At 38.2% G+C, this 19,752-nt stretch overlaps 1 protein-coding gene across 5 annotated transcripts in view; it reads right to left on the bottom strand.

Moving 5' to 3' along the window:
• Nucleotides 1–19,752, bottom strand: part of Fgf14 (fibroblast growth factor 14) — a 626,226-nt gene that overhangs the window by 198,712 nt on the left and 407,762 nt on the right. Inside the window, exon 1 of one of the 5 annotated variants that reach the window (XM_021203048.2) lies at nucleotides 15,854–16,423. The exons of the other annotated variants lie outside the window; for them this stretch is intronic. Within the exon in view, the coding sequence (XP_021058707.1) occupies nucleotides 15,854–16,046 (193 nt within the window). The 5' untranslated portion in view covers nucleotides 16,047–16,423. Of the gene's footprint in view, nucleotides 1–15,853; nucleotides 16,424–19,752 lie in introns of those variants that run through there. 5 annotated transcript variants of the gene reach the window in all.

The following is a 19,752-nucleotide window of genomic DNA, read 5'->3' on the forward strand; positions in this document are numbered from 1 at the left end:
AAAAAAAAAAAAAAAGAAAAAAGAAATCCCAGCACCCAGGTAAAATACCAGGCATAGCTGAAGGTGCCCTACCCCTTGGTGCAGAGCAGTAGAGCTACTATTCAGATGGAACCTTAGAGCTAACAAACCAGGGAGCTTAGTCAAAATGACTAACTTCTGGTTTGATGAGGGACCCTGTACAAAAGATATAAGGAGAACACTAGAGGAAAACTTTATGTCCCACTATGGTCTCCAAACACACACACACACACACACACACACACACACACACACACCATACATACACAGATGTACACATACACTTTATATACACATTTAGTACAAACACACACACACACACACACAAATAAGTTTTTAAATGATCAATGTAATTAACAGACTTGATGCAATTAACACAGAAACATTTTCCCAAACACTGACAAGTAAACATTTTGTTTCATTATCACATTTCATTTGTTCTCTAATAAACTTAGACTTCACCTTGAAATATAGTAATTTACTGTTATAAAAAGATAACTAGAAAATTCTATATATATTTAAAATAAACAAGTGCTTCTAAATAGTCATGGTTCAAAGAAGAAATCACAATGGGAAATAGAAGATAATTTATCTAGTTGATTAAACTGTAACCCTGCAGTGTTCAGCAATTTGACCAAAGCTATGATTACAGCTGAACTGTACTTAAGTTCTTCAGCAACTTAGAATCAGTGAACATCACTTTATGTTCTGTAAGATTTAAAAGGTAAGGTTTCTCTAAAGAAAATACAAGGGAATAATAAAATTAAGGAATAGAAACATACACAGTACAAAAACCCTAGGAGAAAAAAAACTCAACTAAGCCGACAGTACTTTTTTTGGAAAAGACTAATAAAATTTAATACATCTCCACAAAACCGTGCAAGAGAAAAGCTAAAATTACTAATAACAAAAAACAGGGATATCTTACAAATCTTATAAAATATAACCAGAAATAACATGAATGAATACCTGAATATAACAGTAAATTAAAAAGCCAGGCAATATATATATATATATATATATATATATATATATATATATATATATATACTATGCAATGCTCTATGCAAAGCTACAAACAGAAAAAAAATTCATCTACTATATTAGTGGTCAAGAGGGTACTTGTCTTTAGGCTTTAATGATTGTGGGTGAGGTTCTTGAGGACCTATTAGTTTGTTTCTTATCTAGCTTGTATTTACATAAATGTGTTCCCTGTGTGAACATGGTTAGCTCTATTCTTGTGAATAGGCATTGTATTTCAATAATATCAAACTTTAAGCAGACAGTTTTTAATCTAGAAAACTTCCACAATGTTTATAAAATGGAATTATGTGGAATACCTATCCTCTTCAATACACAACACAACAAAGTGAAAGAAAAACAAAAGTCTAGCTAATAAAGCAATTTACAATTTTATTTTATTTTTTGTACCTAGAGGGGATCCTGTATCTTTCAAGAACAATAAATAAATAACTCAAATTTCTTTCTAAATATCATGTCAGGATATGTAATGTGTAGTCCACCCATTTATTCCCTCATGAAACAATATTCTTGCACCCAATACTGCTACAGCCAGTTACTCAGTACTTTTAACAAACATGGGCTTATAATGCACTCTAAATGGAATCACCTTGGATGCAAGTGCCAATACAGAATTCCCTAGAGCCATAAATCCTCCTCTTGAATCATAATTATTTTCTTCTCTAGGGAAATTACCATTTACTGGTACTTTTACCCAAGGATGCTTTCCAAGCCTGTCATGGCTTTGAGAATCTGAAGTCTTCAGTTGCTGACTGCTAATCAGAATTACATTAATCTGGTCTCCCTTCAAAAGCATCGCGTTTAATAAAAGTTCCATAGCTTGAATTCTCTGTTTGACTAACTTGACTTATTAAATTGAACCTCACATACTGCTTCCCCCTTTCTGCCAGCAGAAGTTAGCTACTATAGCTAGGTCCAGCTGGGTATCATCCAATGATCCCAGCTTTCAGCTTTATCTACTGCTGCCTTATAGATGACATTTTACCAGTTTTGTACAGCATTATTTTCTCTAGCACTCTTTTTCAAATGCATTCTAGTAGCTATTTAGGAGTTTTGTATGCTGCCACTGAGGAATACATTCCAACACATTAACAAGACCAAACCCTGAAGATTAAGTCATTGAGAGACAATTTGCATTTATTGAAATTACAGATAACATTTTAAGTGTGTGTGTGTGTGTGTGTGTGTGTGTGTGTGTGTGTGTGTGTGTGTTGAGAGAGAGAGGGAAGAAATGGGAGGGTAGGAGGATGGAGGGAGGGAGAGAGAGAGAGAGATGTAGTATGCAGACTTATGGTGGATAATATTGATTGTAAACTTGACAGGATATGGATTCACAAAGGTGACAAACCCCTGGGTAAGTATATGAGGGATTTCCTAGATTTGGGTAATTTAGGTGGAAAGACACCCCCCCCCTTTAATGTGGGCAGCACTATTGCATGGGCTATGCTAAAAAGATGACCTTAAACTGAGGAAAGCTGAGTAGATTCATTTATCAATTTCTACTTCCTGGCTATGGTTTTAATGGAACAAGTGGCCTTAAGTTCTTGCCATAATGTACTGCTTCTCCCTCTCTTCCAACAGAAGCTAGTTGCTTCTGTGTCCTCGAACCATGAGCCCAAATAAACCCCTCCTTTAGTAGCTTTTGTTTAGTTGTTTTACCAGGACAACAGGAAGTATAATTGATGCTGTGTATAAACATTTTTTCTCAACCTTGATATTGTCTTCATATGTATGAGTTTATTTCCTATGTGAGAGTTTGTCAGCTTGTATGACTGGATTTTATACAAATTGTAATTTTAAAGAAGAACCTGTAGAGGCCATATAAAGAGGTTAGGCATGGCCTCTGGTTGTGGGATGAGTCCACCCACCCATCTCAAAATTATTAACATAGAATTGCTCCTGATAAAAGGAAATACAGGGACAAAATAGAGCAGAGACTGAAGAAAAGGACATCCAGAGACTGCCCTACCTGGGGATCCACCCTATATACAGACACCAAACCCAGACACTATTGCTGATGTCATGAAGTGCTTGCTGACAGTAGCCTGATATAGCTGTCTCCTGAGAGACTCTGCCAGAGCCTGACCAGTACAGACATGCATGCTTGCAGTCGACCATTGGACTGAGAATGGGGACCTCAATGGAGGAGTTAGGAGAAGGACTGAAGGAGCTGAAACAGGATTAATACCTCATAGGAAGAACAACAATATCAACCAACCAGATCCCTCCAGAGCTCCCAAGGACTAAACCACCAACCAAAGAGTACACATGGAGGAGGTTTGCCTTATCTGGCATAAATCGGAGGGGAAACCCTTGGTCCTGTGAAGACTAGATGCCCTAGTGAAGGGGAATGCTAAGGCGGTGAGGTGAGAGTAAATGGGTACATGGATAAGCACCCTCATAGAAGCAGGGGCAAAGGGGAATGGCATAGGGGATTTGTGGCAGAGAAACCAGGAAGGGGAGTAACGTTTGAAATGTAAATAAATAAAATAACCAATAAAAAGAAAAGAAAAACAGTCTTGTATAGATTCCAACCCAGAATATAAAGCAAAACTTGGCTAAGGTTTAAATAACAAAGGCACATGGCAGAATCAAGTACAATGACTAAGGAGACATTAACTTGTCTTTTCAGTGGTATATGAATAGGCATCTATATATTTCCTACTTTTAGTATCCACATCTGTGCATATAAGTAAATTGTTACTTTTGTAGATAGAAAGAGCACATAGCAGACAGAGGGGAAAAGTGTCACCCTTAGTACAACAAAGTAAAAAATAAATATATGGAGCTGAACAGTTTAGGAATTGGTTGGTTTTATGGCTCATCTTCATCACACATCATGTTTCATTTTAAGTTTTTATTAACACATAGAGCACACAGATACTGATAAGAAAAGCATTAACTACAAATGTTTTAAATACTAGATTATAATAGACGAGACCCTAACCTTATCTATAACCCTGTTTGGGTTATGGAAAGCTGAAAGCTACAAAGCAAATGTAACACACACACAATGCTAATGACCAAATGAGTTCTAGCTTCCAAGATGCATTTGTTGATCAGCCAACAGGAAATACAGTCCTACCTAAATACAACCATGGGGAATAGGCAAGTATGAGTGGGTGGGTCTTGTGCTAGGGCAAGAGTCAGACACTGGCACTTATGAGAGATACTTCCATCCTATAAACAGCCTTTTAATGTAAAGTGTCTTATTTACAACAGAGAGTCACAGTTCTGTGTCATCTCTCCAGGGCTGAGGTAAAGGAGGATACAAACCAAACCATCCTTCATATTATCTGCACAGAAGCCAGCTCACAGCTTTGTGAGAACTTTCAAGTTTAAAAACAAAACTCCAAACAGGGCCTACCATTCTGTGAAGAGTGGTCATTTCTGTAGATTGTTGGGTTGTGGAAGGAAATAGATAATATAATAGAAGACATGAACAAGGAGAAAAGGGTTATTTGGACATTCTCTTTTAAAGAAGAAAGTCAATAAGCTTGCATATGTTGGTGACAATAGGAATTCTCTTGATAATTCAAAAATTCAAAAGAAGCTGCACTGAATAGACTGGAGGATGTGCTTTGTGAACTAACTTCCACATGCTAGATGGTGACAGTAGTCATTATTATATTTTATGTCCTTGTAGGTTCACCCTTAAGTTGGGCTAGAATATCAACCACAATGTTATCTTTTCATTATTACAGACTAATTATATTGTTAGTATTTAAAAACTGTGATGTTTAAAGTAAACAAGCAGGAATTTATGGTGCAAACTCATAATATTACACCACTCAGAAAATAAAAATTCAAACATATAAGAAAATATTTGCACAACAGAGACATTTCTAATGGTGGAAATTGTACCATTTCAGAAGCATCAGTGAGATAACAAGAAACCTTTGTTCATTAGTCTTGTATTCATGAAATTTCAGCAACTTCATATACCTTCTGTAATTTTCCAAAAATCCAAAGGACTTAGAATGGATTTTTAAAAGTTGAATGCATATTTAATACTCTGCACCTTATAGACAAACTCCAAAATTGCCCACATGCTCTCTGATGGTGCACTCAAAAGATGAATCAGATTCCAGAACATCTGTGCTGATGTTCTGCCACCCTGTTTAGGTGTTAACTTGGTGTCCTTTGTTGGAAAGAAATGGAAACCTGTACAGAAAGTTACAGACATCACCCTTCTGTACAGTGTTTATGTGTGTTCCACAACTTCACTGGGCACATCTGCCACACTAGCACCCATGTCATCTCATAGCAATCCTGTAAAAATGAACAGATAGTGTTGTGTTTGATAGTCTAGACAAAGCCAAGGGTAAAGACATGGAATGTGTTGCTAGCCACTGATACCATCTAGCACATACAAACTAATTCTCAAACTGCATCCTCTATGGGGTAGAGGCACTTTCCACTACTGCCTCTACCAAGTGAGTCCCTGGAAAAAGTACTTCACTCCCCCTCATCCAGGAAAATGAAATTAACACCACCTACTTTCTGTAATGGAGGATGTAAGTTGTAGCATCTAGCGCCTAAAATCTTGGCAGAAGCAGCAATGATAGTTTGGTTACTTTCCCTACATTTTCTTTAAGTTTTTCAGGTGTAAAGCCACCAAGCACTTCTTCCTTGCACAAATATGCCTGATTTTCTTTTTCTTCCATTCAAGGCAGCCCCACCTTAAAGAGAAAGGGGGAACAGCTGCTGTCAGGCTTCCTCCACCAAGTCAGGCCTCTACACGAAATTCTGCTCATGAAAAAAATCAGTCATCTCATTTGCTAGAATAAAGATGAGGTAATTTTTGAACACTCTGAGCCACAGAAATGATTAAGGTTCTGGTGGCATTTACTTATGCAGAAAGATAAGTAGAGTTAAACAGTTGTAACTTGACCAAATGATAAAAAGGATAAAAATGTCATGAACAAATATTTAAAGGGCAAGATGTAACCAAGAATGGGCAGGAATTATTTACAGAAATTTAGAGAGATGAAATGAGACATGTGGTGGAATAAAAAGATGTTAAGCAGTGAGATTCTGTTTTAAAGACATTTTCAAAGGGGGGAGAATTGTTGTGTTCTGGGGACATGAAGTGAGCAAACAATCTCTTGTCTAACATTTGAAGCACCCGGAGAAAAAACACTGCATTTACATGTTAGTGATGGAGTATAGTGATTCCCCATCACTCTTGGAAGATCTAACAAGAATGCACAATAGAACTGTGCCCGCAGATTTATTACTACATTCCAGCTGCAGCTTTGTGCCATCTCTCATACCTGAAGAGCCCTTTGTAATTCTGATAGGAATTAAACAATGGAAAACACAAAACCAAAACCATTACCTTAATTTTCTTACCAGAGCTCATAATTATAAGTCTGTATGTATTAGGTCTAGAGGAGAATGTATGTTCTTAAAAATGTTTAGATGCAAAAGGGAGCAAATGTGTCCTTGAAAACATTCTCCAGAAAGATTACTCTTCTTGACTTCTATTTCTTTCTACATGACTCTTGAATCTGAGTGGTAGTTTTTACTAAGTATACAAAACAGTATTTTAACTTGCCAAATAATTATTTGCCGTGATAGTAATTGAGGCGTTTAAAAACAGTCACTGTTTAAGGCAAATCTTTTATGTTTGAAAATAAAGACAAATAATTTAGGCTAATTCTTTAAAAGTCCATTTAGAATTTTCTCCATATAATAAAGATAAATCATTTGATGTGGACCTAATGTGCTCTACGGAATAGTTTACCCTCATAAGGAAATACTTCTGTCTTTTAATGGTACCAGTGAATTAGCAATAGTGTTTGACAGAAACCTAGCCACATTCTGGCAATAAATAATTTAACACAGAGAAAAAAAAGCCACCTATAGCCAGACTTGGTGGTGAATACCTGAAATTCCAACATACTAGAGGAGTATTGCCATGAGTTTGAGGTCAGCCTGGGCTATACACAGAGTACTAGTTTGCCAAAGCTAACAGGATACTATCTAAAAAACATATCATAGCTATGAAAATCATATTAAAGTTTAAGATACTATAAGCTTTAAGTTCTAAATATTTTTGTGTTAATATTAGATACTATACAGTAAAAATACAAATTTATTGTGAACATCAAAATGTTCAAGGCTGTGCAGGTACGTTAAGATCAGACAGCAGAACTCCTGCACATCTGTAGCTCATCAGTGATGTTGACAAATCAGGTCATGATGAGGAAAACTAATGTAAAATCTATTAGAAAGACTGATCTGGGGGAGAGGACTAGGTTTCATTTCACCCAGTGGTCAATAAAAGACAATTCTATAGAAACACATGATTAAGAAAGGATTCCTTTTCAAATTTGGACATATCATCACATGCTTACATGGAAATGAGATTATGTGCTGATAGCTACATTGTGGTTTAGAAAAGATAACAATTATGCCAATGATGAGCCTACATAAGAAAGAGATATGTGATTCAATTTAAGGTTTTTACAAGATCAGAGAACTAAGGTCTATCCCCAGTTAGGTATGAAAAGGGAGCAAATGGATAGATGTATATATAGTCTGGCTTCTTGAACCATGGGACTCTGTAAAAACATATTGTTTATTATTGCTTTGTTTTTTTTTTTTCAGAAAGTCAGAAGCTAAGATACTAGTGAGGGTGGAGAAAAGAAGCACTTGGAGGACCTTTTAAGAAGAAAAAATAAGAAATATTACTTAGCTAAAGAGAAATCATTTTTTTGTTTTGTCATTGTTTTAATGCAGGAGGAGACTGCTTGAAGTTATTTACTCCAACCTTGAGATAAGACCAATTCAGATGTCTGTAGATTTTTCTCTCCAGACAAAATCAGCCATGCTGATGCTAGCATATAAAACCATTGGCCATTGGATTAAGTTAGTTTTTTCCTGCCATGCAAATAACAAGAAAAGGCAGTGAATACTTCAACAAAGTCTCTTCTAACTAAACTAATAAGCAGTTGCAGAATTAAACACTCTCCCATGTGCAATGTATATAAAGTATAAAATAAAACTTACAAGTTCTATTTGACTATAAGATGTACTTGACTACATCATATTTTATAGAATCAGTACTAAGAATAAAATATAAAAACTTGTTAAAAAAAGGACTATAAGCCAAAGAGATGATTAAAAACCAGCAAAACTCAGTAGATTTCTAACCATCTGTAATTTTCATGATTAATTTGTAATCCTCTAGCCTCAGTGGCCTAACTTCATTTTATCATGTAAAATAAGACTAATGATAAATATAATCAATAATACATATCAATGAGTACAAAAGGTATTTAGAATATACTTTTCATGACAAGTAATACAATAACATAGATTTCACTACATACTAGTGGAAACTCTTTAGTTTATTAAGGAGATCACACTTCTATTAGTTATTTATCTTGTTAGTGAAACAAAATACCTGACACAAACAACATAAGGAAGGAAGGGGTTTATCTGGGCTCACAATCTAAGGGTATAATCACCATGTTGGGGAAGTCATGGTGGAAGAGCTAAAGCAGAGAGTGATACTGTGTCTATAGTCAGAAAGCAAGATAAATGCTTCTGCTTAGCTCTCTTTTTTCATTTGTATTCAGTCCAGAATCTCATCCCTTGAAACACTTTGCCCACAGTTAAGATGGGTCTTTCCACTTCAATCAGCCAAATCTGTACAATCCCTTATAGGCATATTCAGAAGCTAACCTAATTTAGATAATTCCTCATGGCATGCCCAGAGGCATGACTCCTAGATAATTCCATATCTATGAAGGTAACAATTATTAACTGCCATAGCATTATTGTATGTAACATACAGCTATACTAAAAACTAAGTTGCATTTCTATATCAAAAGTGGCCTGGTGAATCACAGAACTTTATTTTCTTTATTCTTTTTACAAAATCTTTCCTTTGAGGTAAATTTGCTTCTGGCATTAGTCTTAAAGTTAATAATGCAGTGTTAGATTGTTTTGTAATTAGATCCCTGTGGCAGAAACAGCAGCTAGATGACAGTTAATCTCATCCACAGATGTACATATTGCATTTCCTATTATTACCTGCAGTAATGTGACTTCCATTAACAAAGAACTTAAAACATCATAAAGGACTGTAAAGAGTTGGGGAAGAGAGAAGAGTCAGGAAGTTGTATGCTAGTCACAGTTGAGGCCCTGACTCCTAACTGACTGTCTCCTATTCTCACACCAATACCTATCAACATAAAAGATGCATAAAATACAGGGTGAATCACATTCTGTAAAAAGTATTTCAAAAATTGAATGACATTATGAAAAAAGAGATTTCCCCCAACCATAAACAAGTAATTTTGATAAAATAGCTTAGAAAAAGGTACCCAGTTTCTTGTCATTACCTGTAGTCTTTTATTCCAAAGAACAGTAAATAACGACATAGTCATGAGACCTGAGCTTCTTAACGAAGACAGCAGTCATTGCAGATATTGCCACTCAATGTCTGGGTCAGAGAGTAATGTGACTTGCTTTACTTTAACCTCTCTAAAGTGATCTCCTACATATACCATTATTGGTCTATTTTTCTAGCTTCTGAGTATTAATATAACAATATTGAGATTATCATATGCAATTTAGATTGTACAATTATCATAGTCCTTTTAGCTAAAGGTTTCTCATCATTTGTGAAGAAGTACATGAACTGTATAACTGAAGAAAAAGCAATTTCAAAACTAAAAATGATAAACCACATTGAAAAACCCCACTTTTAATTTCTGCCATTTTTAAAATTAAGCAAATGAAACATAAAATTATAATTTTGCATGGAGCTATGGAAGATTCATGATTGGTTTGAAAAACAATATTCTCAAAATGAGATTAGAAAAAATTAAAAACATCTGCATATGCGTCGCCACTCTATTCATAGAAGTTAAGAAACTAAAACAACCCATGTCTATTACCTGATGTGAACAAAGAAAATGTGGTATGTATATTAAATGAAAAACTACTCAGCCATAAAAATGGAGGACACTTTCCTGTTTGTGACATCTTAGATAGAACTGGAAATAACTAAATTCAATAACCATATATATAGTGGCATGTCTCATAGGATCTTAGCACATACAAAGTATAAAAACTTATTTCATAAAGGATAAGACAGTGAAGATGGGGAGTAGAGAAAGACTGCTCATTAGGCCCTTGGTCTTGCAAAGATTCTAGGCTCCAGTATAGCAGAATGCCAGGGCCAGGAAGTGGAAGTGGTTAGGTTGGGGAGCAGGGGGAGGGGTAGGGTATAGGGGATTTTTGAGAGGAAATTAGGAAAGGTGATAACATTTGAAATGCAAATGAAGAAAACATTTAATAAAAAATAAATCTAAATAAAAAAACAAACAACTCAGGTGAACTATTGCACAGCAGGATATATAGATTAAATGATAAAAGTACTGCAAATTCAAAGCTAGCAAAAAGGATTTTTAATATCTTCACTATAAAGAATACATGTTTGAGGAGTTTGATACTCTTAATATAACTCAGTGTTTATATGTATCAAATTATCAAAGGGGCTAGACATGCTCTTTCCAGCCTGTGATCCCAGACTTGGTCAGCTGAGACAGAAAACAGCAAGTCCCAAACCATCCAGATCTAGAGAGTAAGTTCAAAGCCAACCTGAAAAACATAGGGAGAGGAGTTTCTCTCAAATTAAAAACACTGTACTAGAGATGTAGTTAGGTGTAAATTGCTTGCACAGCATATGATTGTCCCTCAGTTCAACAGCCAGTATCACACTACCTCAAAGGAAAAACATGGTTTTCCATTAATCTGAATATTTTGTCTAGAATAAAAAGGAAATAAATTGAAAAAATAAAAATATAAGTATAGAAATAGAATTACTAATGACAATGAAACCCCACAGAAATTACCATCTATATGTAATGTCATCCCTAAATTTTCACTAAGTAAAATATGAAGGGAAATCAGTGGTTGACTATGAAACCCATGGGAGTGCAAGCAGAGGAGTTCTCATGCTTCTTGGGTGGACTTTATGTTAAACAAAGTCAAAAGGCACCCCTTAAGTATCTAGAAGTTAAACTCTATGAATATAATTCAACCCAGAACAAACCACCTAGTAATTACTTTTACTTCATTAGACACTTTAACTTATTGTACTACTGAAGCAATGATTACTCACAATGAACATGGGCTACTGAAACCAAAACAAGAAAATCGGTGGTGAAACATAATTCAATTATATTCCTATAAGATCTTTAAATGTCCATTTAAAAACAAAATTAAACATTTCCATTAAGAAACAGCATGATTTTCATAGTCATAGTATAATTAACAAAAGATAGAACTCCAGTTATTAAACAGCAACAAGTCTTATCAAAATATGTGTAAGAAGATTCTGGTAGTCTCAGGAAACAAAAACATAAATAGCAAAAATAAAAATTAAAAAAAAAAATGCTTAAAACATTTCCAAAAAAGAAAAAGAAAAAAGAATGTACTTTAGAGGGAAATGTTTCTTTTACTTTAGTTTCCATGAGCACCTTCATAAGCCTGTGTGCCCATGCCCTGTGCCCTTTAGCCCATGACAGCTGCTCTGAGGTAGCAGCATAAACCTGGAGGTCATTTGTTATTGTCTGTGTTGATCAGTTCTTGAGAGGCGAGTTTTCTTTTACACTGTGCTTTGTAAGAGGGAAGGCTCTTCTCATTTCTTAGGAGATGGAGCTTTTTCACTACCACTTGACGACAGCTGTTTTGTCTCTACAGATACACGTGCATTTTTTGCATTTTAGAACACAGATTAAGTTGAAAAAATGATTTAAGTAGTATGTTTTTCATTTCTAAAATTTTAGGCTACCCTGCAATTTATTTTAGGCAAGATGTGTTGTTAGCACACCTGTACCTACTGCCTAAACACAAACAATGTGTACTTCAATGGCTCCAGTGATCCTAGGTAAAAGTGCAAATAAAATATTAACCTGCAAGAAACAATTACACAGGCCTCAGAGATTTTTTGAAAAAACACACATGCTCTTGCTTGTTATGCTGCATGTTATTTTAACATGTAATAGCAGACGTATAATGCTTTTAGGATAAGATCATTACCTTCATTTTCTGTTTTAATTTTTCTGCAAAGATATCAAATAATAAAACAATTTGCCAACTGTTTCCTGTGTGTTCCTCTTTCTTTACATAAAGTTAGCATACACTTTAAATGTGCTCCATGTATTATGCAGGCATTAAAATGAGGTAACTGATATCCTTGATATCTACAGGCCCATTTCTGGGGAACAAATTACATTTATGCAGTTGTTGAGGGAAAGTAGAAAAACATGGAGACTTGAAAGTAATTTTTATTTTAGTGTGATCTAGTGAGAATATTGAGGCTGAGGGACAGTTCTTTAGTATGGATCTCTTGCCATCCCATCTTCCCCCTCCCCCGAGCTAAATGGCAGAGATGAGCTCTATCAAGATTTTAAAGCTGAAGAAAATGGACTTTTTTTCTTAAACACAATAGACTAAAAATGTGTGCTAAATAATTTTTATCAGGTATACACAACAAAAGAAATTACAAAATGCCACTGAGGTTTACTTTTGCATGATGCAGTTAGTGAAGACTTCTCAGAAGTCATCTTCTCCTAGCTTTCAGAAATAAGATTAATTCTTGTATCCGAGTATAGAAGTGGAGAGAACATTCCAGGCACAGAGCAAAGCACGCACGCACGCATGCACGCACACACACATGTGCGCGCGGCGCGCGCGCGCGCACACACACACACACACACTTATTCATACATAAATACACATATACACATAAACATACATACATTCAAGGAACACATTCATATGGCTAATTTGCAGGATGATAACTTTTGATTAAAGTCAAAGGAGGTGAGAAGGCAGAAGTAGAGGAATCTGGAAAGGAGGAACTATCATGCTACAGCCATCCTGCAGAAGGCTCTGGAGCAAATCAGAGCATATAATGAGGTTTTTGGGTGGTGGGGTTTTAGTTTAACCCATTTGACAATACAGAAATTGCTTTCTAATAAAGTGTTAGTTTTTTGCTTTTTGTTCCTTTGAGAGAAGATTTCACACATTTAGTGCTGGCCTTGAACTCTTGATCTTCTGCTCCCACCTACCAAGTTTTGTTGTTACAGGTATGTATTACTATAACCAGCTAAAAATTTTTAAAGAGGGAAAAATCAATTCCCTGAGCTTAGGAAATATTTATTGCCTTTCTTCAAAACACAAAATTTAGATCTATTATTTTGTCTTGTTTTAAAGAGTCAATGCATATTATACTTGAAGGTGTGCTTCAAGAGTTTCCATACCTCTTTTTTTTTCCTCCCTGTGAACTAGATTTTTTTTCTGCCAGCAGGTCTTTGCACCTATACGCCATTTTTTTTTTTTTTTTTTTTACCATCACTTGTGCTGTTACACCCTCATCAACAGTCAGTCCTCAATATGTGCATCATCCTCCCTCATTTTCACTAAACTCTTTCTTTAGCTAACCTTTCCCCTAGTTCTGCATTCTTCTCCTCCGCTCTACAGGTCTGTAGAACTCTGGACATATTGCTCATCCATTTGTTCTCCTTCTGTGCAATAACTCTGTAGCCTGTGTATGTGAGCTTCTATCTATAAGATCTATAGCAAGGCTTATCACGCTATAAACTTTCAATACTCTTTTGTCAGGTGATTGATTTTCAAGTATTAAGAATATATGAAACTATCATACTTAAAAGGTTATGTCTACCCATTGGTGAATTAGATTTTAAAAGCTTTTTAGGTGATGAAACAGGAACAAAAGAAAATATTGTGTATAAATTTTTTTTTACACTCTCTCAGCAAAAACAAGGTGACAACATGGTACCAAATATAATTTTCTTACTGGCCATCGAAGTGTGTGTGTGTGTGTGTGTGTGTGTGTGTGTGTGTGTGTGTGTGTTCAGACTTAAGAGATATTAAAGAAAGAGTAAACATTAAAAATAGAAAAATTGACTATTAGAGAGACCAGATATCTTTCTAGACTTGGAAAAATTTTATCTTGAAATTCATCACATGTCAAGTATCCCTCCCTCATCACCCAATATAGCACAAAATATCCACTGTGTTTATAAAATAATCTAATTTTTGCACATTTTAAGAATGTACGCTGTAACTTTTAGCACTGTTCAGCTGTATTTGTACTAAGATAATCTTATTCAGGAGAGAATATATTCATTGCAGTTTAACTAGATGGCAAGTGCAACCACTGCTGTGAATGCTGTGTTCCAATGAATAATCTATCTGATAAAGTAGGAAGCAGACACTGTGGTAGTGATAGATACTGGTATGGACAATAACCAGAACACTGATCTTAAAGATTTCCTGGATAAGGTTCCTGTATAAAGTGCACATGGCAAGTTAATTATTCTTCATAATTGTCACTGCTCTGAAATCTCCTTACCCCTTTGCCCTTTTAAGGAATTTTCTCCTGTTACAGATATACAATTGCATTTCCATTAGAATGTGCATGAGAGCATTTCTTACTTGTGTTCTTTTGAGCTTGATGACAACAAACAGGAAGTTAGCTAAAATTCATCATTACCACAATCAGTTATTGACCCTTTTCATATTTAGCATTATTTTTAAAAAGGCATTAAAACTTTGTATCATAGATGGGAAAAAGGGTGGACACATACAAATCCACATAGAAACCCAGGCTTTTCAAGAGTGCCTCTTCCTTGTCTTTAAAGGAGCAGGACATTGAAAGCAAACACAGCTGGGCTGGGAGAATGTATTGTGCTGGGCAAACACAGATAACCATTAATGTAAATATGTTGTTTCCTGCCCACCTGGTTAGATATAGCAAGCATCCCTGTGTCCTCCTAAGGCCCCTGCCCTACATGCTCCTAAAACAGCTGCCCTTTCTAACTGGGTGTGAAGAGGGGGCATTTGGCTAAGCTCTGTCTCCTGAGTAAAGAGTGGCATTTTACAAGCAGTAGAAGGTCATGAGGGGCACTAACTCTTTCTGAAAATATCATAGTAATATCACACAAAGTAAGGGCTCTATGCTGGTCATGCTTGTGTAGTAACTGTTCATGCTTCATATAATTTGCTAGTTTATCAGTTAAAAACAGACAAAACAGGAATGCATTCTTCCCTAACGGGCCCAGTCAGATTCATTCCGAGGGTAACTCTGCATTCACCCAAGATTTGACTACAGGACACAGAGGCCGGTGAGCAGGAGGGATCAGAGTCCTTTGATAACCAGCTTTCCATTAACTCTCCACTGAGCTAACCCCTTAATTCATGCTCTCCCAGCTGTTCATTTCTTTTACAATAGTCCCAGCAGAGGGTTCCTTTCATCAAGAGATGTGAACTATGGGGTTTGCACCAGACTAAAGATACCAGGTGAGGCAGGGCACACACCAATTCTCCTATCTTACTAGGGGGACAACATGCATGACCTGAGGCACTGCGGAAGGCAGACCCTCATTCTAGAGCGAATACAGTTCTCTGGGGAGCCCTAAGGTCTGGAAGAAGAGTGCAAACAGATTTTCTGGAGCTCCTCTCACAGGAGAATCAGAAAGCAAGAGCCTGCTAGGAGCTAGCCAATTTGAGGGCTCTGGGCGGGCTGAGTTCCCAGTGGCTGGCTACAGGTTGCCTGGGAGCAGATTCACAGCTACACCGGGAAGGCGCTCTGGCGCGCTGGAGGGAGATCAGAAGGTTGGAGATGGGTGGACAGAAACACGAGGAATGAAGCAGCAAGGGAAGCCCGAAGCGGTTCTATTCAGGTAGTGAAATGCCAGCCATCCCATCCGAGGCATACCTCCCCACCGTGACCCACACAGACCTTGGCGCCGCAACCTGCGCTTCTTGAGGCCGAAGATGCGCACTTTAGAGAAGATATCCACCAGGTTGCCATTGCAAAGCCCGCGGTTCTTGCTGGGGCTGCTCCGCCTCCTGCTGGCAGAGGGCCGGTCCCAGTGCTGCTCCCGCGCCTGCCGCTTCTGACGGATCAAGCCGCTGGCGATGGCCGCGGCCATGGTGGCCCAGGGAATGGGTCCCGGCGAGGGAGGGACAGAAGCAAGGGGAGCTGGGGCACTGGAGAGGAAAGGGGCGGCGCAGACAGCTGCTCGCCCTAAGAGAAGCAGAAGGAGGGGCGGTCTGGAGGGGCTGAGGACAGAGGTGAGGGTGGTCAGTCCCTACTAGGACCCATCGCCCAGTCTACTGAGCTTGGACCAGGCAAGCAGATGCTCTCGGGACACAGCAGGGCCAGCACGGGGAACTGGAGGTCGCAGCTGCTTCCGAGTCCAGAGGGCTGTGGCTGCCGGTCACCTCGTATCGCTGGAGCCCTCTCAGGGTCGCCACCACCACCAGCTCAGCTTTCTTGTCCTGTCTGCCTCCCGTGTGAAAGGTTGGCAGATCTGTGGGCTTCCTTCCTGGGCACAGGATGGAGGGGCGGAGGACAGGTCGCGACAGTGTATCAGCGCATTTGTGGGTCCCTGGGCGCGACGGGCAGGTCTCAGTGCCCTGCTCAAGCTGCCCTCAGGCAGGTGCGGCCACAACGGTCCGCTCTTGGCTTCTGCCTGTGATTGTCAAGTGCTTTGAAAATCAGCATCTGGAGAGAGCAATCTTCTCCCCTGAGCTCTCTAATCAAACCGCTCCATTCCCACCCCACTATCCCCTCCCAACTATGTGGTCCCCATCCTATGTGTCTACACACACACACACACACACACACACACACACACACACGCACGGTATATGTAGTGATGTTTTAAAATACTAATAAAAAGAGAAAGGTAAAATGAATTGCATGGGATGGGATGCCAAGGAGGTAGAATTGAAGGAATATCTGTGCACTTTGGCTCAAATGAAACTCGCATGTTTCCGAGACTGTCAGAGCTTAAGGTTCTAGAGTCCACAGAAAACTCTCAGCAGCAGTTGAAGGCTGAGATGGTTTCTGCTTTCTGGTTAATCCCTCTAGCACCAAAGCATCCCCACACCACGGAGGAGGAGGAGGGAGGAGAGTTAGCCCTGGGGAGGGAGGTGTTTTCACTTATCACCTAGTCACCCAAACTTGTTGGACTCTCTTCTGCTGCCAGGAAGGGTAGGTTTATCATTTTGAACCATCAATACTTAGCAAAAAGAAGTACCAGGGGAGAGGACATAGATAATTTGTTCTAATATAGAATGGAGAAAAGAGCTTCTAGCACATGTTCTACACAGAGAGCTGGATTAGGATAAGAGCCTAGGAGAATACTGAGGAAGCCTTAGCACAAAGATTAGCACAGTGTGGAGAAAGGGTGTCTGTCACAGCACTCAGGGATAGAAAAAAACCATCAGACTAAGGGCATTTCATCATGAGCTCTGCTTTTCTTTGGTTTGCCTAGATGGAAAAGCACCATCAGAGAGCAAAGCCACTTGAGCTGGATCTGAAATTCAAATATAATACTTTATGTCTCTTCCCTTCAGTGTTCTGCCTGTGACCTAACAGTGTTCTCTCAGATGATTAAACATGTGAAGGGACAAGAAAGGGAACACAGCTGGGAAAAGGAAGACCGAGGAAAGGAAAGTTCTTCATGCTTTGGATGAACAGTTAGTGGTTGTAGTTGATCCAAGCACTAGATGCACCACCACCACCACCACCCTGCCCAATTTTGCCTATCATCCCAGGAAGACAAGGAGAAAGAAAGGCAAAAGCTAAACTTTTCACCACCCAATGTGGACACAAAGTATGTTTTGGCAATCATTGACATGGTTTTAGAAATCTTCTCCCAGCACTACATGAGAACTAGAAAGAGGGATAAGGAAGACAGGAAGTCTCTGAAGCAGTGTTGATAGAAAATGTACTATTTCCTTTGTTTTGGGTTTGTAGTTAAAAAGTACTACAAAGATACGACTAGACAAATAAGGGAAGTGTAGCCTAGGATGTATTCCAGGGAAGCTGAACTTCTTCCCCCTACAACTGATCCATATCTTCCCCTTGTAAGGAGTTCTTTTTCTTTCACTGTTCTTCCTTTATATCTCCTTTCTTACTAGAGATGTGGAGAACATCTGCTGAAATGGTAGTGTGTAGATTTGGATCCAGGGCAGGTAATATTAGGTTTAGGATAATAACGCTTTTGATATTAAGAGGTATGCCCTGTAAGGTTATTTCCATCACTTGGCTGTTAAATCTACAAACACCACAATTACTAAGAGGAATACTTTAGAGTTACCTTGTATAAAATGTGTACTGCTTTGTCACCCATGAGATTAAAGAGAAAACTGGGAAAAAGGAGAACACCAATGTATTTTGAGTGTGTATTTGTGAAGCAGTGTCATGGTTCACAAAGAAAGATGATTGTTTACAGAGAGATGAGCAACCCTAATAAAACATGGATAAAAGTATGACTGTTCTTTTGCTAAATCACAGGAGTAAAGAACCCTAATAAGCCGGGCAGTGGTGGCGCACACCTTTAATCCCAGTACTTGGGAGGCAGAGGCAGGAGGATTTCTGAGTTTGAGGCTAGCCCGGTCTACAGAGTGAGTTCCAGGACATGCATGAATACACAGGGAAACCCTGTCTCGAGAAACCAAAATAAATAAATAAATAAATAAATCGAAAAAAAAATAGATAGATAGATAGATAGAGTCCTAATAAGAGCCATTACTGCAAAGAATCCATTTGGACATTTGAAAAGTTCTAGTTTGGAATTTCTGAATGACTTCATGATTAAATCAAACAGATTTACCTAAAGGTTTGGTAGTGATTTTTTTTTTTTCGGAGTGAGATGAGATGCAAAATATAATAACCTTTTAAATTGACAACAACTCCACCAGCCAAGACATCATGCTATTAACTTGAATAGGATTGAGCTCCTTGCCATCGCAGCTGTGTTCACTTTTTTTCGTATTTCAGTCATATTTCCCAATCTTTGACTATAAGGGAAGTCAGACTTTGGGTTTCATGTCACCCCCTCTCCATTATTTATTGCACCTCAAGTTCCCGCTTGTTTGAGGTTCAGCACCGCGGACAGTGATCCTGGCCAGCCACACTTCATTGAAGATAAAAGCCGGTAGAGAAGCGCTGTCTGGCTATCTGTAAAGGTCTCCTAGACTGTATCTTCCCATAAAGGCAGTGTTTCGCCTCCTCTTTTTCTTAGATGGAAAGGAAATTAACCATCACTACTTCCACTGACTGTAATAACACACCTCGAGACAGAAGCTTTCAACTGTTGGATACCAGAGAAGCATCCTGTCTGCTCGATCTTTCTATTAGGATCCCTGATGAAGTGTGTAGAAAGACTCTCGGGTCTATTCAGACAGTGAAATTTCTCAAATCTCCAGAGGCCCATTCTATTCTGTGTGGCTTCGTATTTCAGGAGAACCTGAAGAAGGGAGTTGTATTAGGCAATCAGGGTCTTTTAGCTTAATCCTTGCCATTTCCCTATTCCCTCTCCCAAAGGCTACTAGGCTGTTTACAGATAGAGATAAGTGAAAGAAAACGCAAGAGAGCCATCTGCTGTTTTAAGCTGTGATAAAAAGGCAGCGCGGAGCTGGAGAGAAACCAGGAGGGTGCAGAGGAAACCAAACATAAGGAGAATACAGACAAGGCTTCTTGCCTCAGAATCTCTTCAGACTTATTAATTTCACCTTTGACTTTATATAAAGCAACGAGAAAGATAGGAGGGAGAGAGGAGAGGAGAGGAGAGGAGAGGAGAGGGGAGGGGAGAGAGAGAGAGAGAGAGAGAGAGAGAGAGATTT

This window comes from Mus pahari, chromosome 8 (genome assembly GCF_900095145.1).
Source record: "Mus pahari chromosome 8, PAHARI_EIJ_v1.1, whole genome shotgun sequence".
Taxonomy (NCBI): Eukaryota; Metazoa; Chordata; class Mammalia; order Rodentia; family Muridae; genus Mus; species Mus pahari.